Source organism: Nomia melanderi, chromosome 1 (genome assembly GCF_051020985.1).
Source record: "Nomia melanderi isolate GNS246 chromosome 1, iyNomMela1, whole genome shotgun sequence".
Lineage (NCBI taxonomy): Eukaryota > Metazoa > Arthropoda > Insecta > Hymenoptera > Halictidae > Nomia > Nomia melanderi.
This window is the reverse complement of record NC_134999.1, coordinates 23,826,508-23,846,327: the sequence shown is the minus strand read 5'-3', so window position 1 is coordinate 23,846,327 and position 19,820 is coordinate 23,826,508. Positions and strand designations below refer to the sequence as shown.

The 19,820-nt window shown below is 34.6% G+C and overlaps 1 protein-coding gene and 1 non-coding gene across 3 annotated transcripts in view; one reads left to right on the top strand and one right to left on the bottom strand.

The window, feature by feature from the left end:
• The window catches only part of Fur2 (furin-like protease 2), a 527,066-nt gene that overhangs the window by 506,041 nt on the left and 1,205 nt on the right, over positions 1–19,820 (bottom strand). For both annotated transcript variants that reach the window (XM_031981165.2, XM_031981166.2), the window contains exon 2: positions 8,733–9,203. In XM_031981165.2, the coding sequence (XP_031837025.1) occupies positions 8,733–8,909 (177 nt within the window). In that variant the 5' untranslated portion in view covers positions 8,910–9,203. The remainder of the gene's footprint in view (positions 1–8,732; positions 9,204–19,820) is intronic.
• On the top strand, positions 19,519–19,641 carry LOC116428943 (U5 spliceosomal RNA). The gene has a single exon (XR_004235396.1). It is a non-coding gene; the product is annotated as a U5 spliceosomal RNA (small nuclear RNA).

The window sequence follows — 19,820 nt, the reverse complement described above, 5'->3', positions numbered from 1 at the left end:
GTTGAATAAAAGAATTCTCGTGATGGTCAACGTGTCCATTTCTCAAAGAAACACTTGTTATTCTCATAATAATCACAAAAGGAACGGGTCATTTTTTACCCGTCTGGTAGTTCTAGTATTAAATTGAACGTTTAATTTAAAAATGGCACGTGTTCAGGTTCACAGCTCTCACGTGTTTAAACGGCCGTCCTAAAGTTAGGAGGGACTCGCGTGATCTAATGAATTTTTATTTCCAATTAATTCCCCTTTCTATGAATCAAGATTTCTGTCAATCCACCACGGATGGACTGCAGCCTCGATTACCATATTGAAGTTGGAATTAATGCGTCCATCGATTTTCTCGCGCAGTATTTCCTACTAGAGATAATGAAATCTCCATCACACATGATCGCGTCGGGCTCATATCCGATCCGCTCGATTCGTGTTACAACGGTCCGCCACTATTGTCATCGGTTACATAATGAAAGCGATCATGTTTTCACTGTCGATTCCGCGTAGAAGAAATCGAGAATGTTGACGCGTCAAGACAGAAAATGGATACGAGTGGACGGAAGACAGACAGAAAATGGTGCCACATGTGTCAGGTATAAATGCGATGAAGGAAATTTCAGTTGATATCATTGTAACTTTATGGTGTTAATAGTAATGCCAATGGATTGCTGAGATTCTGCCGATTAAAATGAGTACAAACACGATGGGAATCATTAAATCGGTGAAACTAGTCCGATTCCCATCGTGTTTGGTCTCATTTTACTCAGCACGATCGCAGCAATCCGCTGGCACTACGTTTGGAAAAGTATGATTGAATCGAATTAAGTTAGTTCAATTATTATTGATGATTGAGTAATCATTAATTTCGACCTTACGTTCTCGAACGCAGTGCCAATGGATTGTTGAGATTCTACCGATTAAAACGAGTCCAAACACGACATAAATCGGTCTACTTCCATCCATTCATGGAAATGAGCCTTTAATTTCGTTAATTACACGAAATCCGTAAAACTGATCCGATCCCCGTCGTGTTTGGGCTCATTTTAGTCAGCACGATCTCAACAATCCACTGCCACAGGTACAACCAACGAATTCAACGAACACAAAAAAACCAAACGCATAAACTGCTCTACAAATCAGCCCCGATGCATCGAGAACGATGAATCCTCTATCCCTAAGCAAGAACCGTGTCTCCCATCGTCCGAAACACTCGTCACAAACAGCGCGACACTCGACGGAGCGGACAACAGCGAAACAAACCCGCGTTTAACGCTTTCACGTCGGTCCCGTTCACCGTTTTTTCACCGGTCGCGTCGCCGGGAACGAGACCGTGACCGCTGGAAATCCGGCGGTTCAGCCGGAGCGATCGAACTCGGTTCGCTTTCAGAAAAACGCGAGATTCCGCGGTTTCAGGCTCGCCGTGCATCCAGAGCGCGTCGACCGGGAACCGATAAACTTTTACGCCGTGACACGTCTCACGTGCCCGACGCAGAGAATCGCGCGCGATGGGAAGAGGAAGCGGGGAAACTCGGAAACGGAGGAATCGAGAATTCGACAGTGAATTTTCTATGGAAAACTAATGATACATTGCAGACAAGATAATGTTACCGTTTAACCTTTCGTTAGTCACGACTACAAAAATACAAATGTAGTTGTCTATATGAAATTGATTAATAATATATTGGGAAGACTTCTTTAAAGAATAAAATATTCAAAGCAGATCTGAACTGACATCTACGCGCATCGGGAAGGAAACGGAACGGAGTTCGCAACGATAAACGAAAGGATCGACGTAACGACTATGGGAACGAGCCGATATCGAGTGATCGCAGTCGTCGAGGCCATTGTTCTGCCGGCTGAAAGGAAACGGCGCCGGCTTTTGCCGCGTAATAAGCGGACGTGACAGGAACTCCTTTTAAGATGCATTAAAGGTAGAACCGAGGGTTCAAAGCTACGCGGTTCTCGGTCGCAGAATTCCCCCGCGGGACGATATCCAGGAAGAAACGCGGAAAGTCCGGCGGAAATGTCGCAGCCGCGGCCGAGGAACAAGGAAAACAAAGTTACGCGAAGTTTCGCGCCCTTTGAGCCAGCGCGGAACTTGTTCATTGCATCGCGCAACGAGGGATCCGCGACGGTCTTGAAATATAAAAACGATTCGGGAGGCGAGGCAGCGCGCCGCGTTTGTTCCAGCGTCGCGACCCTGGGGAACCGTCTTTACTCCGGTCATAGTTCAAGCTTAACCGCGCTGCTTCCGGAAGTCAAGCTTTCTTTGAGAACGATGAGTTTAATTTGCGTGCTCGACGTGTCGCGACGAGTTCTCCAGTGCAATTGTTGTAAGTTTTTACCGGTTTGTACGGTTCGTTGCACGGAACTTGGCACTTGCGACGTGATAAGGTGGAAAGAGTTGTTGCATTGTGATGGTGGAACTGGTCCGATTTACGTCGTGTTTGGACTCATTTTAATCGGTAGAATCTCAACAATCCATTAGCACTGCGTTCGAGGACGTAAGATGGAAATTAATGATTACTCAATTATCAATAATAATTGAACTAACTTAATTCGATTCAATCATACTTCCCTAAACGTAATGCCGGTGGATTGCCGCGATCGTGCTGAGTAAAACAAGCTCGAACACGACGGGAATCGGACTAGTTTCACAATTCAACGTAATTAACGAAACTAAAGGCTGGTTTCCATGAATCGATGAAAATAAACCGATTCCCACCGTGTTTGGACTCATTTTAACCAGCGCGATCTCGCCAACCCATTGCCACTACACTCAAGAACCCCCTATCAAACCACCCACAATCAAAATTTCATGACTCATTCACCAACGCTCCAACGATCTCTCACTCCATCCTCATTCCTCCTCAAATCCTCAACAGACTCGAAAAGACATCATCCGAGGACAACACTTGATTCCGATTTTTATTCCCGCGATAAAGAGGATTGCAAATTAGTAGGAGGAACGAAATATGATAGCCCCCTCGATAGCTGACGCGATGAAATTTCCGCCGCACGAAAATGGAACCGCAAACGAATAAACAACGGGCCGCGGCGGTTCGACGCCCGCGAAAATCCCGACCAGCTTGCCCCGCGGAGCCGTCGTTACGGCCGTGATTTATGGCCGCTCGATCATGGAACTTTTAGGTGGCGATAACCGTTCGGTCACAGCCGAGTGTCGTCATTCGAACGGTTATAAAATTTCGGCCGCGCGACGTCGTTCGGATGCCCGTGTAAAATCCGACGGGAGCCGCGCTCTACGTGACCGCATCACGCGCAGATGTAAAAATATTATTGCTACTTGCGCCGCGAACTATGTAACGCGTATAAATAAAACGAAGGGAGCCGGCCCTGCGCCGGTTTAGTAGTCATGAGATTCAACGAGATCCAGATGGTTTTTCAAACTTTTCGAATACGGTCTTATAAAGGAGTTGGCGGTTGAGGGTGATGTATTTGGGATGGTGGTGATGGCTGTGTCTACTTGGTTGATGGTTGGATTAACATAGTGTATTGGCTTGTTGATTTTATTCTGTGATTGAAAGGGAGTGAGATTAAGTGTTGGTTAAGTGTAGTTACCATTTTTGGAATTTGATAAAGTATAGGAGTTGTTTTTGTTGAGTAAACCATTGTTACCATTTTGTTTTGAAACTTGGCAAATCAGAATAATTATTTTATTTTGGAATTTGATGAACTATAGTTACCATTTTGCTTTAAAACTTGGCAAACCATAGTTGCCATTTTGTTTTAGAACTCAGTAAACCATAGTTACCATTTTGTTTTAAATCACAGTAAACCATAGTTAACATTTTCCTTTGAAATTCGATAAACTATAGTTACCATTTTGCTTCAAAACTCGACAAACCAGAATAATTATTTTATTTCAGAATTCGATGATCCATAATTACCATTTTGCTTTAAAACTTGGCAAACTACAGTCACAATTTTCTTTTAAAATTTAGTAAACCATAGTTACCATTTTGCTTTAGAACTTAGTAAACCATAGTTACCATTTTGCTTTAGAACTTAGTAAACCATAGTTACCATTTTGCTTCAAAACTTGACAAACCATAGTTACAATTTTCCTTTAAAACTTAGTAAACCATAGTTACCATTCTATTTTAAATCACAGTAAAGCAGTTTCAATTTTCCTCTGAAATTTGATAAACCATAGTAATTATTTTCCTTCAGTAAACCATACTAACTACTGTCCTTTAAAACTCAGTAAACCATAGTTACCATTTTGTTTTAAATCTCAATAAACCAAAATTACCATTTTGCTTCAAAACTCGACAAACCAGAATAATTATGTTCTTTTATAATTCAATAAAATAGTTACCATTTTGTTTCAAAACTCACTAAACCATAGTTACCATTTTGTTTCAGAACTCAGTAAACCATAGTTACCATTTTCCTTTAAAACTCCTCAAACCATAGTTCCAATTTTCCTCGAACTCTCAGTAAACCACAGTAACCACTTTCCTTTGAAACCCAGCAAACCATACTAATAATTCCCTTTAAATCTCAGCAAACCACAGTTACCATTCTCCACTTGTCTGAAACAATCCGGACTGCTCGGAATATTCTTTACCGGCGAGATACCTCCGTGCAAACCGCGATCGAGTGATGCTCCAGAAACTGTGTCAATGAAATCCTTATCAGTGTTCACGATATCCGCGACGGTACTTTCGTTTTCTTTGATATTCCACGAATATCTAATTCCCCGATACGTTTCTCCTTTCTCCCGTGAATACACGTCGAGTCGTCGACTCTGAATCGAGCTATTTTTACTTTTATGAGCCATTGTTTCGAACACGGTATACAGTTTTAGTTAAATTGGACCGAACGCTATGTAAATATTGTATTCGGTGCTCGAACACCTTCGAGCGAAATGGTAACTATGGTTTACTGAGGTTTAAGGCAAAATGGTAACTATGGTTTACTGAGGTTTAAGGCAAAATGGTAACTATGGTTTAGTGAACTTTAAGGCAAAATGGTAACTATGGTTTAGTGAGGTTTAAAACAAAATGGTAACTATGGTTTACTGAGTTTTGAAGCAAAATGGTAACACTAAAAAACACTCAAATGAATTAGCAAGAAACATTTAGAACACTGAAATGAATTATTAAAAAATGGTAAAATAATTTAAATTAGCAAAAAACATTTAGAACACTCAAACAAATCATTAAAAAATGGTAAAATCAATCAAATTAATTACCAAAAATCATTTAGAACACTCAAACGAATGATTAAAAAGTGGTAAAATCATTTAAGTTAATTAGCAAAAAACATTTGGAACACTCAAACGAATTAAAATTAATTAGCAAAATAAATTACAAACGAAGGTACCGAATAATTCTCTAAATCACTGTAAAATCATGAAATCATGAAATCAGCTCTCTGAGTAACGAAGCAATGCCATTTAATTTACAGATTACGAGATCTATGAAACTATTCGAATGAACACAAAGGCAGGATAAATATATTGCATATTACGCGTATTAAATTGCGGTTCACGGCACGACAGGTCCGCAGATATTGGTTTGGACGTATTTGACTGCATTTCCCTGAGTGACAGTTATTAACAGTGCCCGTAATTCGTACGTTCATTTAAACGCCGCGCCCTAATCCATCAGAAAAACTTTTTGTTTATGAAGTTGTGTTAACGTGTTATTCTTTGGGTTTCTTCAGGGAGAATTTTGAAAGTTTTTATTATAGTGTTATTTAATTAGTTGTGTACAGTAGAATTTAGTTGTGTTGGAATTTTTTCGAAGAATTTGAATGATGTTGCTGTTTAATTGGTAGTGTTGGGATTTTTTAAAAAATTTTATTGATGTTGCAATTCAATTAATAACGTTGAAATTTGTCTAAGAATTTTAATAATGTTGCAATTTAATTATTAGTGTTGAAATCTTTCAACAAATTTTAGTGACGTTGCAATTTAATTAATAACGTTGGAATTTTTCTAAGAATTTTAATGATGTGACAATTTAATTAGTAGTGTTGGAATTTTTCAAAGAATTTTAATAACGTTGCAATTTAATTAGCAGCATTGAAATTTTTAAAAGAATTTAATAATATTATAGTTTAATTAATACTGTTGAAATTCTTCAAAAAATTTTAACAACATTACATCTTAATTAGCAGTGTTGGAATTTTCCAAAAGTTGTAATAAAGTAATTCAATTAGTAATGTTGCAATTTTTCCAAAAAAAAGTTCAATGATATTCTGAAATATTATTGCAGTATTTATTTTATGAACATTAAGAACCTCGTTAAATAGTTGATTGCAAGTGGTTCAATAAGTGGCTGAATTTCTGTGTGGTCATGTGTTTTGGATATTCCATTCTGTTAATTTGCACAATTATAATTACATGTTGCACATTTCGCGTGAATCCTTATTGTTATTCTATACATGGTCTAACTAATATATACAACTAATATTAATTTCACAGGTCATCTGAAATTGCCTGTTATGCTATACTATGTAATTGCATCAGAAATTAACGAGATTCAAATTGTAACGTATCATATTCACATTATAATACTGTTCAATATAATACATTTGATATTAATTAGAAAAAAGTCGTTGACCTAAATAAACTGTGTTGTTGCTGCAGTATATTATGTTGCATAACAATTATAATAATATGTAATATTCATAACGTAACATAATATTAACATTTATAACAATTATTGATATACGATCTTTTAGATTTAACAAATGTGAGTAATTGTAGTTTTGAAAATTATTAATTACAAAAATATTGATTGTCAACCTGCATAAACTATGATGTTGCTGTACTATTAACATTTATAACAATTATTGCTGTATAAACTTTTAGATTTGACAAATGTTTATAGTTATTGTTCTGCAAATTATTAATTACAAAAATATTCATTGTCAAATTGGATAAACTTTGATCTTGCTGTTTTATGTTATGTTGCATAACATTTATAATAATATGTAATATTCATAAAAATGTATAATATTCATAACGTAACATAATATTAACATTTATAACAATTATTGATATATGAACTTCTAGATTTAACAAATGTGAGTAATTATAGTTTTGAAAATTATTAATTATAAAAATATTCATTGTCAACCTGCATAAGCAATAATGTTACTATATTAAATTATGCTATATAACAGCAATTGTTTATCAATTTTTGAATTTAATTTAATTTTAAATTTAATTTTAATTTCATTTAATTTCATTTAATTTCATTTTCATTTAATTTAATATAATTTAATTCTGAATTTTGAATTTTGAATTTTGAATTTAATTTTAAACATTACTAATTATAAAGAAATTCATTGTCAACCTGCTAAATAAACTTTTAGATTTAACACATATTCATAGTTATAATTTTGAAAATTATTAATTATAAAAATATTCATTATCAACCTGCATAAACTGTGTTACTATATTAAATTATGTTATATAACAGCAACTGTTTATAAATTTTTGAATTTAATACGTGACCATAATTATAATTTTCAACATTAATCACAAAAAATTTATTTTCAATAAACTATGTTACTATACTACTGCATAAACCATATCATTACATTAAATTATATTATATAACACCAACTATTGCCATATAAACTTTTATATTCAACAAATATTTAAATAAATATTAAATTTATTTATATTATTTATTATTATTATTATTATTAAATAATAAATTAAATAATCAAACGTCAATTCCTGTTGAAAATAACCAAAACCATGAGCTCTAAACATTTCTATCCCATTTTACAAATATTCAAATTTATTCTAAACAAATAAAACTGAAAGAAGTTCAACTATCAATCAAACTGTCAAACTAACAAAATAAACGTCGATTTTCAACGAACAAAAAGTTGAAAATTAAATGTTGACTTCAATTCTATTTTATCAAGTACGTTCGCAAAGAAAATTGCGTGTCAAGGAGTTTTGCAATGGAAAATAATTTGTTTGCAACTCGGGAACGATGAGGTAAGAGAAATTATGAACGTCTGTACAGCGAATCATGTAAATGTTCGTGTTTACATTATAAATTCCATTTCGCTGTCTCAGCGTTGCTCCACTTCGTTCCTTCGCCACGAGACAGCGAATTGACAGCCGATAAAAACGAAGACGAATTAGTTTCTCTTTATTCAACATTGCTATCACTGTTTCCTATCGAGAATCTTATTTGCCATTGGGAATTTACGTGACATCAGTGTTTATCGATGTTTCAGAGTAAAGATGATTAATATCATCTGCGAAGCAACATTTATAAACGTTGATTTTAACAAATTCAATGCTCGCAGAAGTTGAATCAACATGTTAGTTCACAGTTGGCTTGTGAAACTAAGAATAAAGATAATTAATATCATCTACGAACCAACGTTTATAGTTTTACAAGTCAAATTTGTTTTAATTCATTTTGTGGATAAAATTAGTAAAGTCTCCTACATTCTTAAATGTAGTTCAAATGGACTTCTGGAATTGTGCTGATTAAAATAAGCCCAAACACGACGGAGATCGGATCAGTTTCACGGATTTCGTGTAATTGACGAAACTAAGGGTGCGTTTCCATGAACGAACGAAACTAAACCGATTCCTCCCATGTTTGGGCTCATTTTGATCAGCAGAATCTCAGCAATCCACTGCTACTATATTCAAGAAGTTCCGATCAAACTTCCCACAATCAAAATTTCATGTCTCATTCACACTTAACAATCGTGCGTGAAGACGCACTCACCTGTCCGTAATTGTCGAACCCGTGTGTCGCGGCGACATCGGCTGCAGCCTCCTTCCCGTCCGGCACGTGGACCGCAAATTGATTGGTGTAGATCGGCGTGGGCCGCGGGCGTGGCTCCGATTTCACGAGGACACCGATCAGCAACGCGACGCACAGCGCGCTCGCTCGCGCGATCATCTCGTCGACGGCGGGTCGCGCGGGGGCTGCTGGGACTCGACGCGGTCGCGAAGGGCACGAAGGGGCGAGGAGGATTCGTTGACGCGACGGGGCGAGACAGATCGCGACGTAAACTAGACCACCGGAGGATCGCGGCGCGGCACGCGGATTCTCATTTAATTCCTGTGCACCATCGCCGCGGACGTGCTGAACGCATCAAGGAGGGTCGGGGGGGGGGGCGACCGGCGCGATAAAATGTTTGGAAACCGACGCGGGGATGTCCCGGCCACTGGGCTCTCGCACTGCTCGCCTTATCTGAAACAGAGGAAGGGACGACGTTAGTTGTTTGCTTCTGTGGGGAATGGAGATTGCGATAGGAGGCTTTGCTTGGCGGTTTGTTTCCTTGTGGGTTTGTATAAGGTTGTGTAGGTTTTCATGGGTGTGGCGTCGTGTAGTATTTTTGTAGGTTTGTGGGAGGTTGTGTGTCTTTTTATAGTTTGATGTAGTTTTGTATAGTTCTGAATAGTTTTGTATAGTATTGCATAGTTTTTTTTGTATAGTTTTGTATAGTTGTATTTTGTTTTATATAGTGTTATATAATTCTGTATAGTTCTGTATAGTTTCATTTCATTTTATATAGTTTTGTATAGTTTTATATAACTTCATTTTATTTTATATAATTTTCTATAGTTTTCTATAGTTTCATTTTATTTTCTATAGTTTTCTATAGTTTCATTTTATTTTCTATAGTTTTCTATAGTTTCATTTTATTTTATATAGTTTTCTATAGTTTATTTTTATTTTATATAGTTCTATATAGTTTTATATAGCATTATATAGTTTCACATTACTTTATATAATTCTGTATAGTTCTGTATAGTTTCATTTTATTTTATATAGTTTTCTATAGTTTATTTTTATTTTATATAGTTCTATATAGTTTTATATAGCATTATATAGTTTCACATTACTTTATATAATTCTGTATAGTTCTGTATAGTTTCATTTCATTTTATATAGTTTTCTATAGTTTCATTTTATTTTATATACTTTTCTACAGTTTTATATAGTTTCATTTTATTTTATGTAGTTTTCTATAGTTTTCTATACTTTCATACAATCCCACACAATATTACACATAACTATATAACTTTACACATCCACAGTCTCACACAATCTCACACAACCTCAAACACGATTCCATACTTCTCCATAATTATACAACCTTACACACATCCAAATACTGTTATTCCATTCCAAATAATTGTACACCGCCGCACGTAATTTCCCATTCGACTAACAAAACGCTTATTATCTCGGCGAGGATTTCCTCGGTCCGCGGATGTCGCGGTAATAAGCTCTGACCTTCGGTTCCGCGTCTTGTGCAGTCGCGGTTGACGTAATTGCTCCAATTCGATTATCCTAGCTCGCTCGACCAGCAACTTTGTGTCCCAATGAGCGACAACCGGTTCCGAAGAATTTTTCAACGCGAACCTGAATCCCGTTCTGTGTGTACAATTATCGAGGCGAGGAAAGAAAATAATTAACGCATTGCTCGACGACCTTATAACGAAGAATTTTTAGTCTTGATTGCTGATTACGATAATTGTGACATTTTAGATGTAACAGAAAGAGAAAGTGAAATTACTAGTTGGAGTTGGAGGATTTGAAATGTTTGTTGTGTTTGTGGTGTTTGGAATCATTGGTTACTTGTGTTAATTATGTGATTGATTGGTTGTGTCAATTATTACTTGTAGAAATTATTGGTTGTTTTGTCAATTATATAATTGGTGGTTGTGTGAATTATTACTTGTTTCGGCAATTATATCATTGATTACTTGTATCAATTATTAATTGTATCAATTATTACCTGTTTTATCAATTATATAATTGATTGGTTGTATCAATTATTACTTGTTTCATCAATTATGTCATTGATTACTTATACCAATTATTACTTATTTTACCAACTACATCATTGATTAATTACTCGAATTATCGTTAAATTAGTTTCAAACAATATCACCTATATCTCGTCAGAAAATATCGAATATTTCTAGTGAAAAACTTTCGAGTGAAAAGGGTTAAAAAATATAAGTTACTAAAGTCGCGGTAGGAATAGTGTTAACCCTTATCACTCCACATGGTTTTATAATCTATCAGCAACTGCAACGAATTTTTATAGTATCCCTAAATTATAAGTAAATTAAATGCTATAACATTTCTTAGATCTTTCATTTTCCTTAGCAGAAAATTTGGATCTATGAAAAATCGAATAATTATAGGGTACTTTCCTTGATTATTAATATTTTATTCCTACTTTAGTTACATTAGTAGAATTTGAATATTTAACTGAAATAACTGATTCTGTTCTTATCTTATTACATTAGTGGTGACTTATTTCTTAAATCCAAGATCATTTCGATAATTCGAAATAGTAGAATTTGAATTTTTAATCAAAATCATTGATCCTGTTCTTATCTTCTTGTTACAGTAGTTTAACAGTGACTACTTTAAAGAATCTTTACTACATCTAATTACAAACTATTGAATAACATTTCTTCAATCTCTCATTTTCCTTAGCACAAAATTTGGATCTACAGAAAATCTAATAATTCTACGTTAGTTCCAAGATTCTAATATCATTCCGGCTACAACATTTGAGACAGAGTTCAAAAGGTTAATTCATATATGTTTCCTCGTTAATTACTTCGAAAGAACATCGTCTGCATCTCATCGGAGAATACTGAATATTGGTATTATTGTAAAGGGTTAAAGAATATAAGTTGCTAAAGTCGCAGTAGGAATAGTGTTAACCCTTATCACTCCATGTTTTCTAATCTATCAGTAACTGCAACGAATTTTTATAGTATCTCTAATGAAAATGAGAAATACAACATTTCTTCCTTTTATTTTCCTTAGCACAAAATTTGGATCTACAAAAAATCTAATAATTCTACGGTAGTTTCAAAATTCTAATATCATTCCTGCTGCAACATTCGAGACAGAGTTCAAAGGGTTAAACTTCACCAGCTTACGCTGACATCGCCGTTATCTCGTTAAACGCGAGAGCTCATTCAGCGGGCAGTATTGACAAACTCGATCGCGCGAGAACGCTTGCAATTGCGGCGGCCGCGATTCCTCGGGGCGATAACGCGAGGAACGAAGGAGCCCGAAGGTCTAAAAATATTACTCTTATCCGAGATTCACGGGAGCTCATCGTTGAATTATCAACACGACGCGCTGGATATTCGCCAACCGCACGCCGCGGAAAAAAGAGTCCGAACGGCGGCCGCTCTTTCTTTTGTTTCCGTTCAATTTCCTCGGGGAAACGATCGCCGGCGCATAACGCGAATCGATCACGCTGGCGCGGAGACAATTACTCGCGAAAATTTCGGCGCGCTTGTTTCATACGCGGAATTCGCGTCTTGCGAGCAGAGAGAGAGGATTCTTGAGGATCGTATCGAAACAGTAGCGTATTATATTAAATAAAGTAGAAGTATAGTTCAAGGTCATCGTCTGCGAAAGCAAAACGGAAGAATCGAGGATTGACCCTTTGCTCTGGAACTAGAATTTTATAATTAGAAACTATAAAATTATATATAGTACTGAACATTGTATAATACGTCAGTATGTGAAATATTGAAATAGAATATTTTCGTTCAATTTGTCAAATAGTTCTGTAATTAGAAAACACTGCCACATAGTTGGAAATTCATTTACTAATTGATCACTTCGGTATTTAAGTAACCAATGATATCATTGATAAAACAAGTAGTAATTGGTATAAGTAATCAATGATACAATTGATATAAAGAAATCAATGATATAATTGACACAAGTAATAAATGATACAATTGTTACAAGAAATCAATGATACAATCGATACAAGTGATCAATGATACAATCGACAAAACAAGTAATAATTGACATAAGCAATCAATCATATAATTGATACAAGTAACCAATCATATAATTGATAAAAACATGTAATAATTGATAAAACAACTAATCAACAATACAATCAACAAACCAAGTAACAACTAACACAAACGATCAATCATACAACCGATACAACTAACCAATCACACCCCTCCAAATTTCTCAATCTCTGTATCACCCACAGAGCCGGTAGGTGTTCAGGTCAGACACGTCTTATCGCGTTTTTTCTCGTCACGACGGACGCTCGTCGAGTCGCTCCTAACCGGGGCCTGTAATTAGAACAGAAATATCGTGCAGCTGTTCCTCGTGGCTCGTTTCACGCGACAAACGTCGCATGCTCCTCGCGTAATTACAATTGACTCGCCACGCGCTTTACTCCAATACTTCTCCCTTTCTCGCGAGAGAAGAAAAGAAAAAAGAAAAAAGCGAATTAGGCCGCAACGATTTTAGCGTAATTGCGGCCGGCTTTCGCGCGTTCGATCGGTACCGTTCCGGTTAAAAATATCTCGAATCGATGACACCGATATCGAGCGCGAGTCTGCGGTTCGCTAGCGATCGGATAGCGCGCCGGCCGACGCCGGTTGACGCAACTTTGGTAATTAACTCCTATTAACGTCGATCATTCGAACGATCATCGGCCGGGGCGTGCTCGCGTATTCTGTTACTAATTACTGTCTGCGTGCAGGCGAGTACAATGTTTCTGCAGACGGAATTCGGCCGATTTTTCGCGTTCGCTGGGTTGAAGGTTCGTCGGGTTAGTTTGGGTTCCAGGGGAGGGGAAGGGTGCGAGGTTGAGTTTTGTTCGGGATCGTTGGTTTAATGGTTATGTTAATTGAGTGTCGTTTGAAACGTGTTGTAATATATGTTGGTAAAAATTAGTTGGTTCACTGTATTTGTTATTTTAGTTTGTTTTTGTCTGTGAGGTTGGAGGGAAAAGGTTGCGAGGTTGAGCTTTGTTCGAGAAATAATTGTTTCAATGGTTGTGTTAATTGAGCGTCGTTTAAAACATGTTATAAGACAATATAGTTTGTTTTATTTTAGTCTATCATTGTTTAGTTTGATTTTAGTTTATTATTGTATAGTTAGCTTTAGTTTATTATTGTTTTTGTCTGCGAGGTCGAAGAGGAAAGATTGTGAATTTGAGCATTGTTCGTGGAATAATTGTTTTCATGGTAATGTTAATTGGGTGTCGAAGGAAATGTGTTGTAAGACAATTTAGTTTGTTTTATTTTAGTCTGTCATTGTTTAGTTTGATTTAGTTTATTATTGTTTGGTTTACTTTAGTTTATAATTGTTTTTGTCTGCGAGGTTGGAGGAAAAGGTTTTCGTGAGTTTGAACATTGTTCGTGGAATACCATTAAAACAATTAATGTTAATTGAGTGTCGTTTGAAATGTATATAACTTGTGAACTAAAAGAGATCGATGAGTCTACGTATAAACAAACGTTATTGAGAATGACATCCTCGACGACATATTTCAGTGTCATTGAAGTTAACGAGGAAGTCGCTCATACATTTACCAAATTTATGTATATATTCACCGCACATTTATTATCCTGAAAGTAGCTTTCATTTCATTGATATAAATTAATCGATGCAAGCAATCAATTATATAATTGATACAAGTAATAATTGATATAATTGGTACAGTAAGTAGTAATTGATATAAGTGATCAATGATATAATTGATAAAACAAGTAACAACTGATACAAGTATCCAATGATATAATTGATAAAACAAGTAACAATTGATACAAGTATCCAATGATATAATTGATACAAGTAATCAATGATATAATTGATAAAACAAGTAACAATTGATACAAGTATCCAATGGCATAATTGATAAAACAAGTAACAATTGATACAAGAAATCAATGATATAATTGACACAAGCAATCAATGATATTATATAACAACAACACCGTTGGAATTCGTATACCTAATTAAAATAAATTGCACAAAATAAATCGCACAAAAAAACAATTGCATAGAAGAGAATTGCACAAAAACAGGTTCGACTGTCCATCTAGATTCGCGGAATCGATGGCCGCGCGACGGACAGTATCTTCGGATCGCATCTTTCGGCTTCTAGCTCGCGAGCCGGCTCTTAACCTTTGACCGAGCGATACGCAACGTCTGTTTACGATGCTCCCGCACGCTTAAGCGCGACCTTTTATTATTATTGACGAGATACTTGACACTAGGACGACGCGCCAGACGAAATGACCGGTTCCGAGGTTAAAAATGACTTCCGAGATACGTTTAAAATGAAATCATTTTATTTTTATGGAAGCCGTTCATTGTAATCAAATTCAAAAATTATTATTACTTAATAATATTTTATACTCAAAAATTATTATTACTTAATAATATTTTATACTCAAAAATTATTATTACTTAATAATATTTTATACTCAAAAATTATTATTACTTAATAATATTTTATACTCAACAATTATTATTACTTAATATTTCAAATTCTAAAGTTCTTCTCACTCAATTATATTTCAAATTCAAAAATTCTTCTTACTAACAATATCGAAAACAACATAATAATATAATCCACTTGATCACAATTAAATTAAAAAATTATTCTCACCTAATAATATTTCAAACTCAAAAATTCTCACCTAACAATATTCCAAACTCAACAATTCTCCCCTAATAATATTTCAATGCAAAATGAAATGAATCAACGAGATGCCACAATATTGTATTCTTGTCACCTCTTGTCTCACTCACCCTTTCTAGAACATTCTTTCATTATGCATTAACTTCACATATATTTCGAATATTCTACATTCATAGAAAACGAATATTATTAACATAAAAATCAATATAATCTAGAATATTCCAATGCTTCGAACATTCATTCCAAACGCGTTCACACACATCACTCATCAATATATCTATTCGCACACTCAAATACATCCATTCCCACAACATCACTGACATTCCATCAGAAAATAGCGAGTATTTGTTAAATATTCTAAAATATTCTCGAGCGCAAAGGGTTAAACTCCGCGTCTCGCGAAATATATTCTACGAAGACGACGTGTCATTCATCTATTACATTCATCAGTCATCAATATATCTATTCGCACGCTCAAATACATCCATTCCCACAATATTAATATGTGACTCGAAAGTTACACGGGCCTACAGTTAACTCCGCGCTCCGCTTAACTTTAACTTTCGCTCGTTTCGCGGTAACTATCGACAATAGGACCGGTATCGGCTTCGGTTCGCCGGGGACTCGCAGCTGCTTGCCGAACTTCGCTCGGTTCGATAGTTCATCGAAATTAGATCATCGTCCTGTAACTGTTTTCTCCGGATTCTGCCGACGAGAGAGACGAAATCCTGACCGATTCCCGGTCGATCGTTCGGCGACGCGTCGGTGACTGTTCTTCGTTGACCCGCTTGCCGAGGATTTTGTTAGGTAACCGTATCGGGCGGCCATGAGAAATGGGACGCTCGGCTGCCTCGCCGCGGATAATTAGACGATCTCGTGTTTAGATTACTTTGTCGTTTAACAATCGTTTCGAGTGAGTTACTTGCTGCACGCAGATTTCGAGATATTTGATATTTTCCTATGAAACTAATGAGAAAACATTCTTAAATTAAGAAACAAAGCTGTTTTATAGAAATATTTCATATATCGATACATGATTGGAATAATTAGGTGATCTCTGAAGTTTAGATAACTTTGTCGCTTAACAATCGTTTCGAGTGACTTACTTGCTGCATGCAGATTTCGAGATATTTGATATTTTTCTATGAAACTGATGAGAAAATATTCCTAAATTAAGAAACAAAGCTGTTTTACGAGCTTTCAGACGTAGACGACATTATTTGGGATGAATTAATGAGAAATACGTTAATTGAGGAACAAAGCTGTTTTATAGAAATGTTTCACATGTCGCATGAAACATTCGATATTTTCGTATGAGACATTATTTTGGACGAACTAATGAGAAACCATGTAAATTAAGAAACAAAGCTTGATAAACGAAGTTTTAGAAACCTTTGCTATATCGATGCATGGCTCGAATAATTAGACGATCTCGTGTTTAGATTACTTTGTCGTTTAACAATCGTTTCGAGTGAGTTACTTACTGTAGGAAGATGGCGAGATTAACTTAAACTTTTGCACTCGGGAGATTTTTGTTAGAAATGTTTGAGATTTTCGTATGAAACTAATGAAAAAACATACGTGGATTAAGGAATAAAGGTGTAAATACGTCAATTAAGAAACAAAGCTGTTTTATAGAAATATTTCATGTATCGATGCATGACTAGAATAATTAGACGATCTCGTGTTTAGATAACTGTGTCGCTTAACACTAAAACTACCGAGCAGTTCAAATGACTTTTTAAAATTTCGCTATAGAAACTCCAAGAGTGCATTATGCTATTTCTTGAATGATTTCTCAGAGAAATATTTATTATTACCGCGAGAAATGATTAATCAAAGCAACGATTAAAATGTTATTGCTTTTGTTTCTATTGCCCAAATTTTAAACGAAAGAAACTCTTAGAAATGCAATATGAAATAATGAAAAAATTTCAGTGGAAAGTTCAAATGTCACTGAGAGTCAAGGTTAATACTGAATGACAAATAATGAATGAATGAAGTATGAAGAACATCCGCGAGTGCAATTAATATTTCGAGATCCTTAGCCAAGGAACACGGTGCTTTTGATCACCGTTCAACGTCTCCGCGATATCGCCTTGAGGAATTGCTCGTCGCGTTAATTTCTTAAGTACCCAACTAACTGGGGACGGTTTACGTAAATATTATTCAGTTTACCCGGAGTTTTTCTAGCTCAAACAATGGAATATTGAACTTTAAAAAGAGATTCAACAGTAAAGACTCGTTGAGAGTCCGTCACTGACTCCGAAGTGATCTAAAACGATTTTATTCATTTTTTTTGTATATTATATAGATGTTATTACTATATATTATTTCCTTAACAATTTATTTTCAACGTTTTAATAACAAAGTAAGTGCTTTCGTCATCTGTTATCTATCTCGAAGTGATTTTCAACGATTTTATTTATTTTCTTCATTTATTATTATTATTATTATTATTATTGTTGTTATTGTTATTGTTATTGTTATTATATATTATATATTATTTTCTTAATATATTTTCATTTGTACGTTAATGTATTTTCAACATTTTAATAACAAAGTAAACGCTTTCGTCGTTGAAATATATAAACAACTGATACAAAGTTAAAATGAACAAAATGTTTCAACATTCAACATATCAATAATTATTTCCATTTATCTCACAAATATAAATACACAAACAACCGATACAAAATTAAAATAACCAAAATAATTCAACATTCATCGTGTCAATAATTATTCCCATTAATCTTATAAATATGAATATATAAACAACTGATATAAAATTAAAATAACCAAAATGAATTGAAATATATAAACCAAGATAAGTTAAAATAAACAAATGAATTGCAATATATAAACTAAGTTATATTATTATTTCAATTTATTTGTTTAAGTTATATTAAACAAATAAATTGAAATATATAAACTAATATAATTTAAAATAACCAAAATAATTAAACATTCAACGTATCAATAATTCCCATTTATCTCACAAATATAAATATACAAACAACCGATATAAAATTAGAATATCCAAAATATATTGAAATATGTAATCTAATATAATTTAAAACAAACAAAATGATTCAACATTCAACGTGTCAAGAATTATTCCCATTTATCTCACAAATATAAATACACAAACAACCGATAAAAAATTAAAATAGCCAAAAAGATTCAACATTGAACATTCCTATTTATCTCACGAAGGTCAAAACACATGGTAAAACGTTGTTGCCGGTGGCAGTCGACGTGTCAACATTGAAACGCTCGCTAACCGAACTACATACTTGTATCCATCGAATCACGTATGCGAGCAGCGACAACCGCAACGCTAGCTTCCACGTGATCGCCAAAAAAATTCCACTGTCCTGCGAAATTTCGATCCACCCTAATTTCCAGTCGACCGACGTCCAGCGAGCGCGGCGACGGAACAACCATGGGGTATCAATTCCGAGTTATGGTCATCGCCATTACGTGGTCGATACGGTCCCTGCAATTACCGCAAGATCGACCCGCGAATATTCAAATTTAACAGACGAAAGGAACTGAATGTTTCAGATGAACCGGGGAAAGAAATGAAATGCTGTGATGACTAATTGTTTTATTAGTTGTATTGATTGTTTGGTTATTTTGTTGGTTGTGTTGATTATTTAGTCATTTTATTGGATATATTGATTATTTAGTCATTTTATTGGATATATTAATTATTTAGTCATTTTATTGGATATATTGATTATTTAGTTATTTTATCAGTTGTATTGATTAGTTAGTTAGTAAAGAAATTGTAGTTTGTAAATACAAAATTATTTTTAAAGTAATATATTGATAATAGCAGAACAATATTGATTTTTGTTAAATTAATATAATTCTATATATAATTTCTAATATTTATTATAATATTTTTATAACATTCGTTGTAACATTTCTGCTATTTTATTTACATGCATAAATATTCTAAACCATCTAGAGTGACATTCCAAATTTCAAATTGCTCCTCTATATAACATATATATGTATAATTTTTAATATTATATTGTAATATTAAAACTCTGGTTTCCCTTCAAACCACGTATAAATCTTTCGCCTTTTACTAAAGATTTCCGTGGAGGGGAACAATTGATGAGTCTGAAGTAACAATTTTTTATTGTACCCAACAGAAGTTGGGTCTTTATTAATACTTGTCTAATATTTATTACAATATTTTTCTAACATTCATTACAATATTTCTGCTATGTCATTTACATACACAAACATTCTACCCTATCAAAACTAACATCCCAAATCCCAAATCCCCATACAAATCAAATGGCCCCTATGTAACATATATAATTTCTAATTTTTATAAA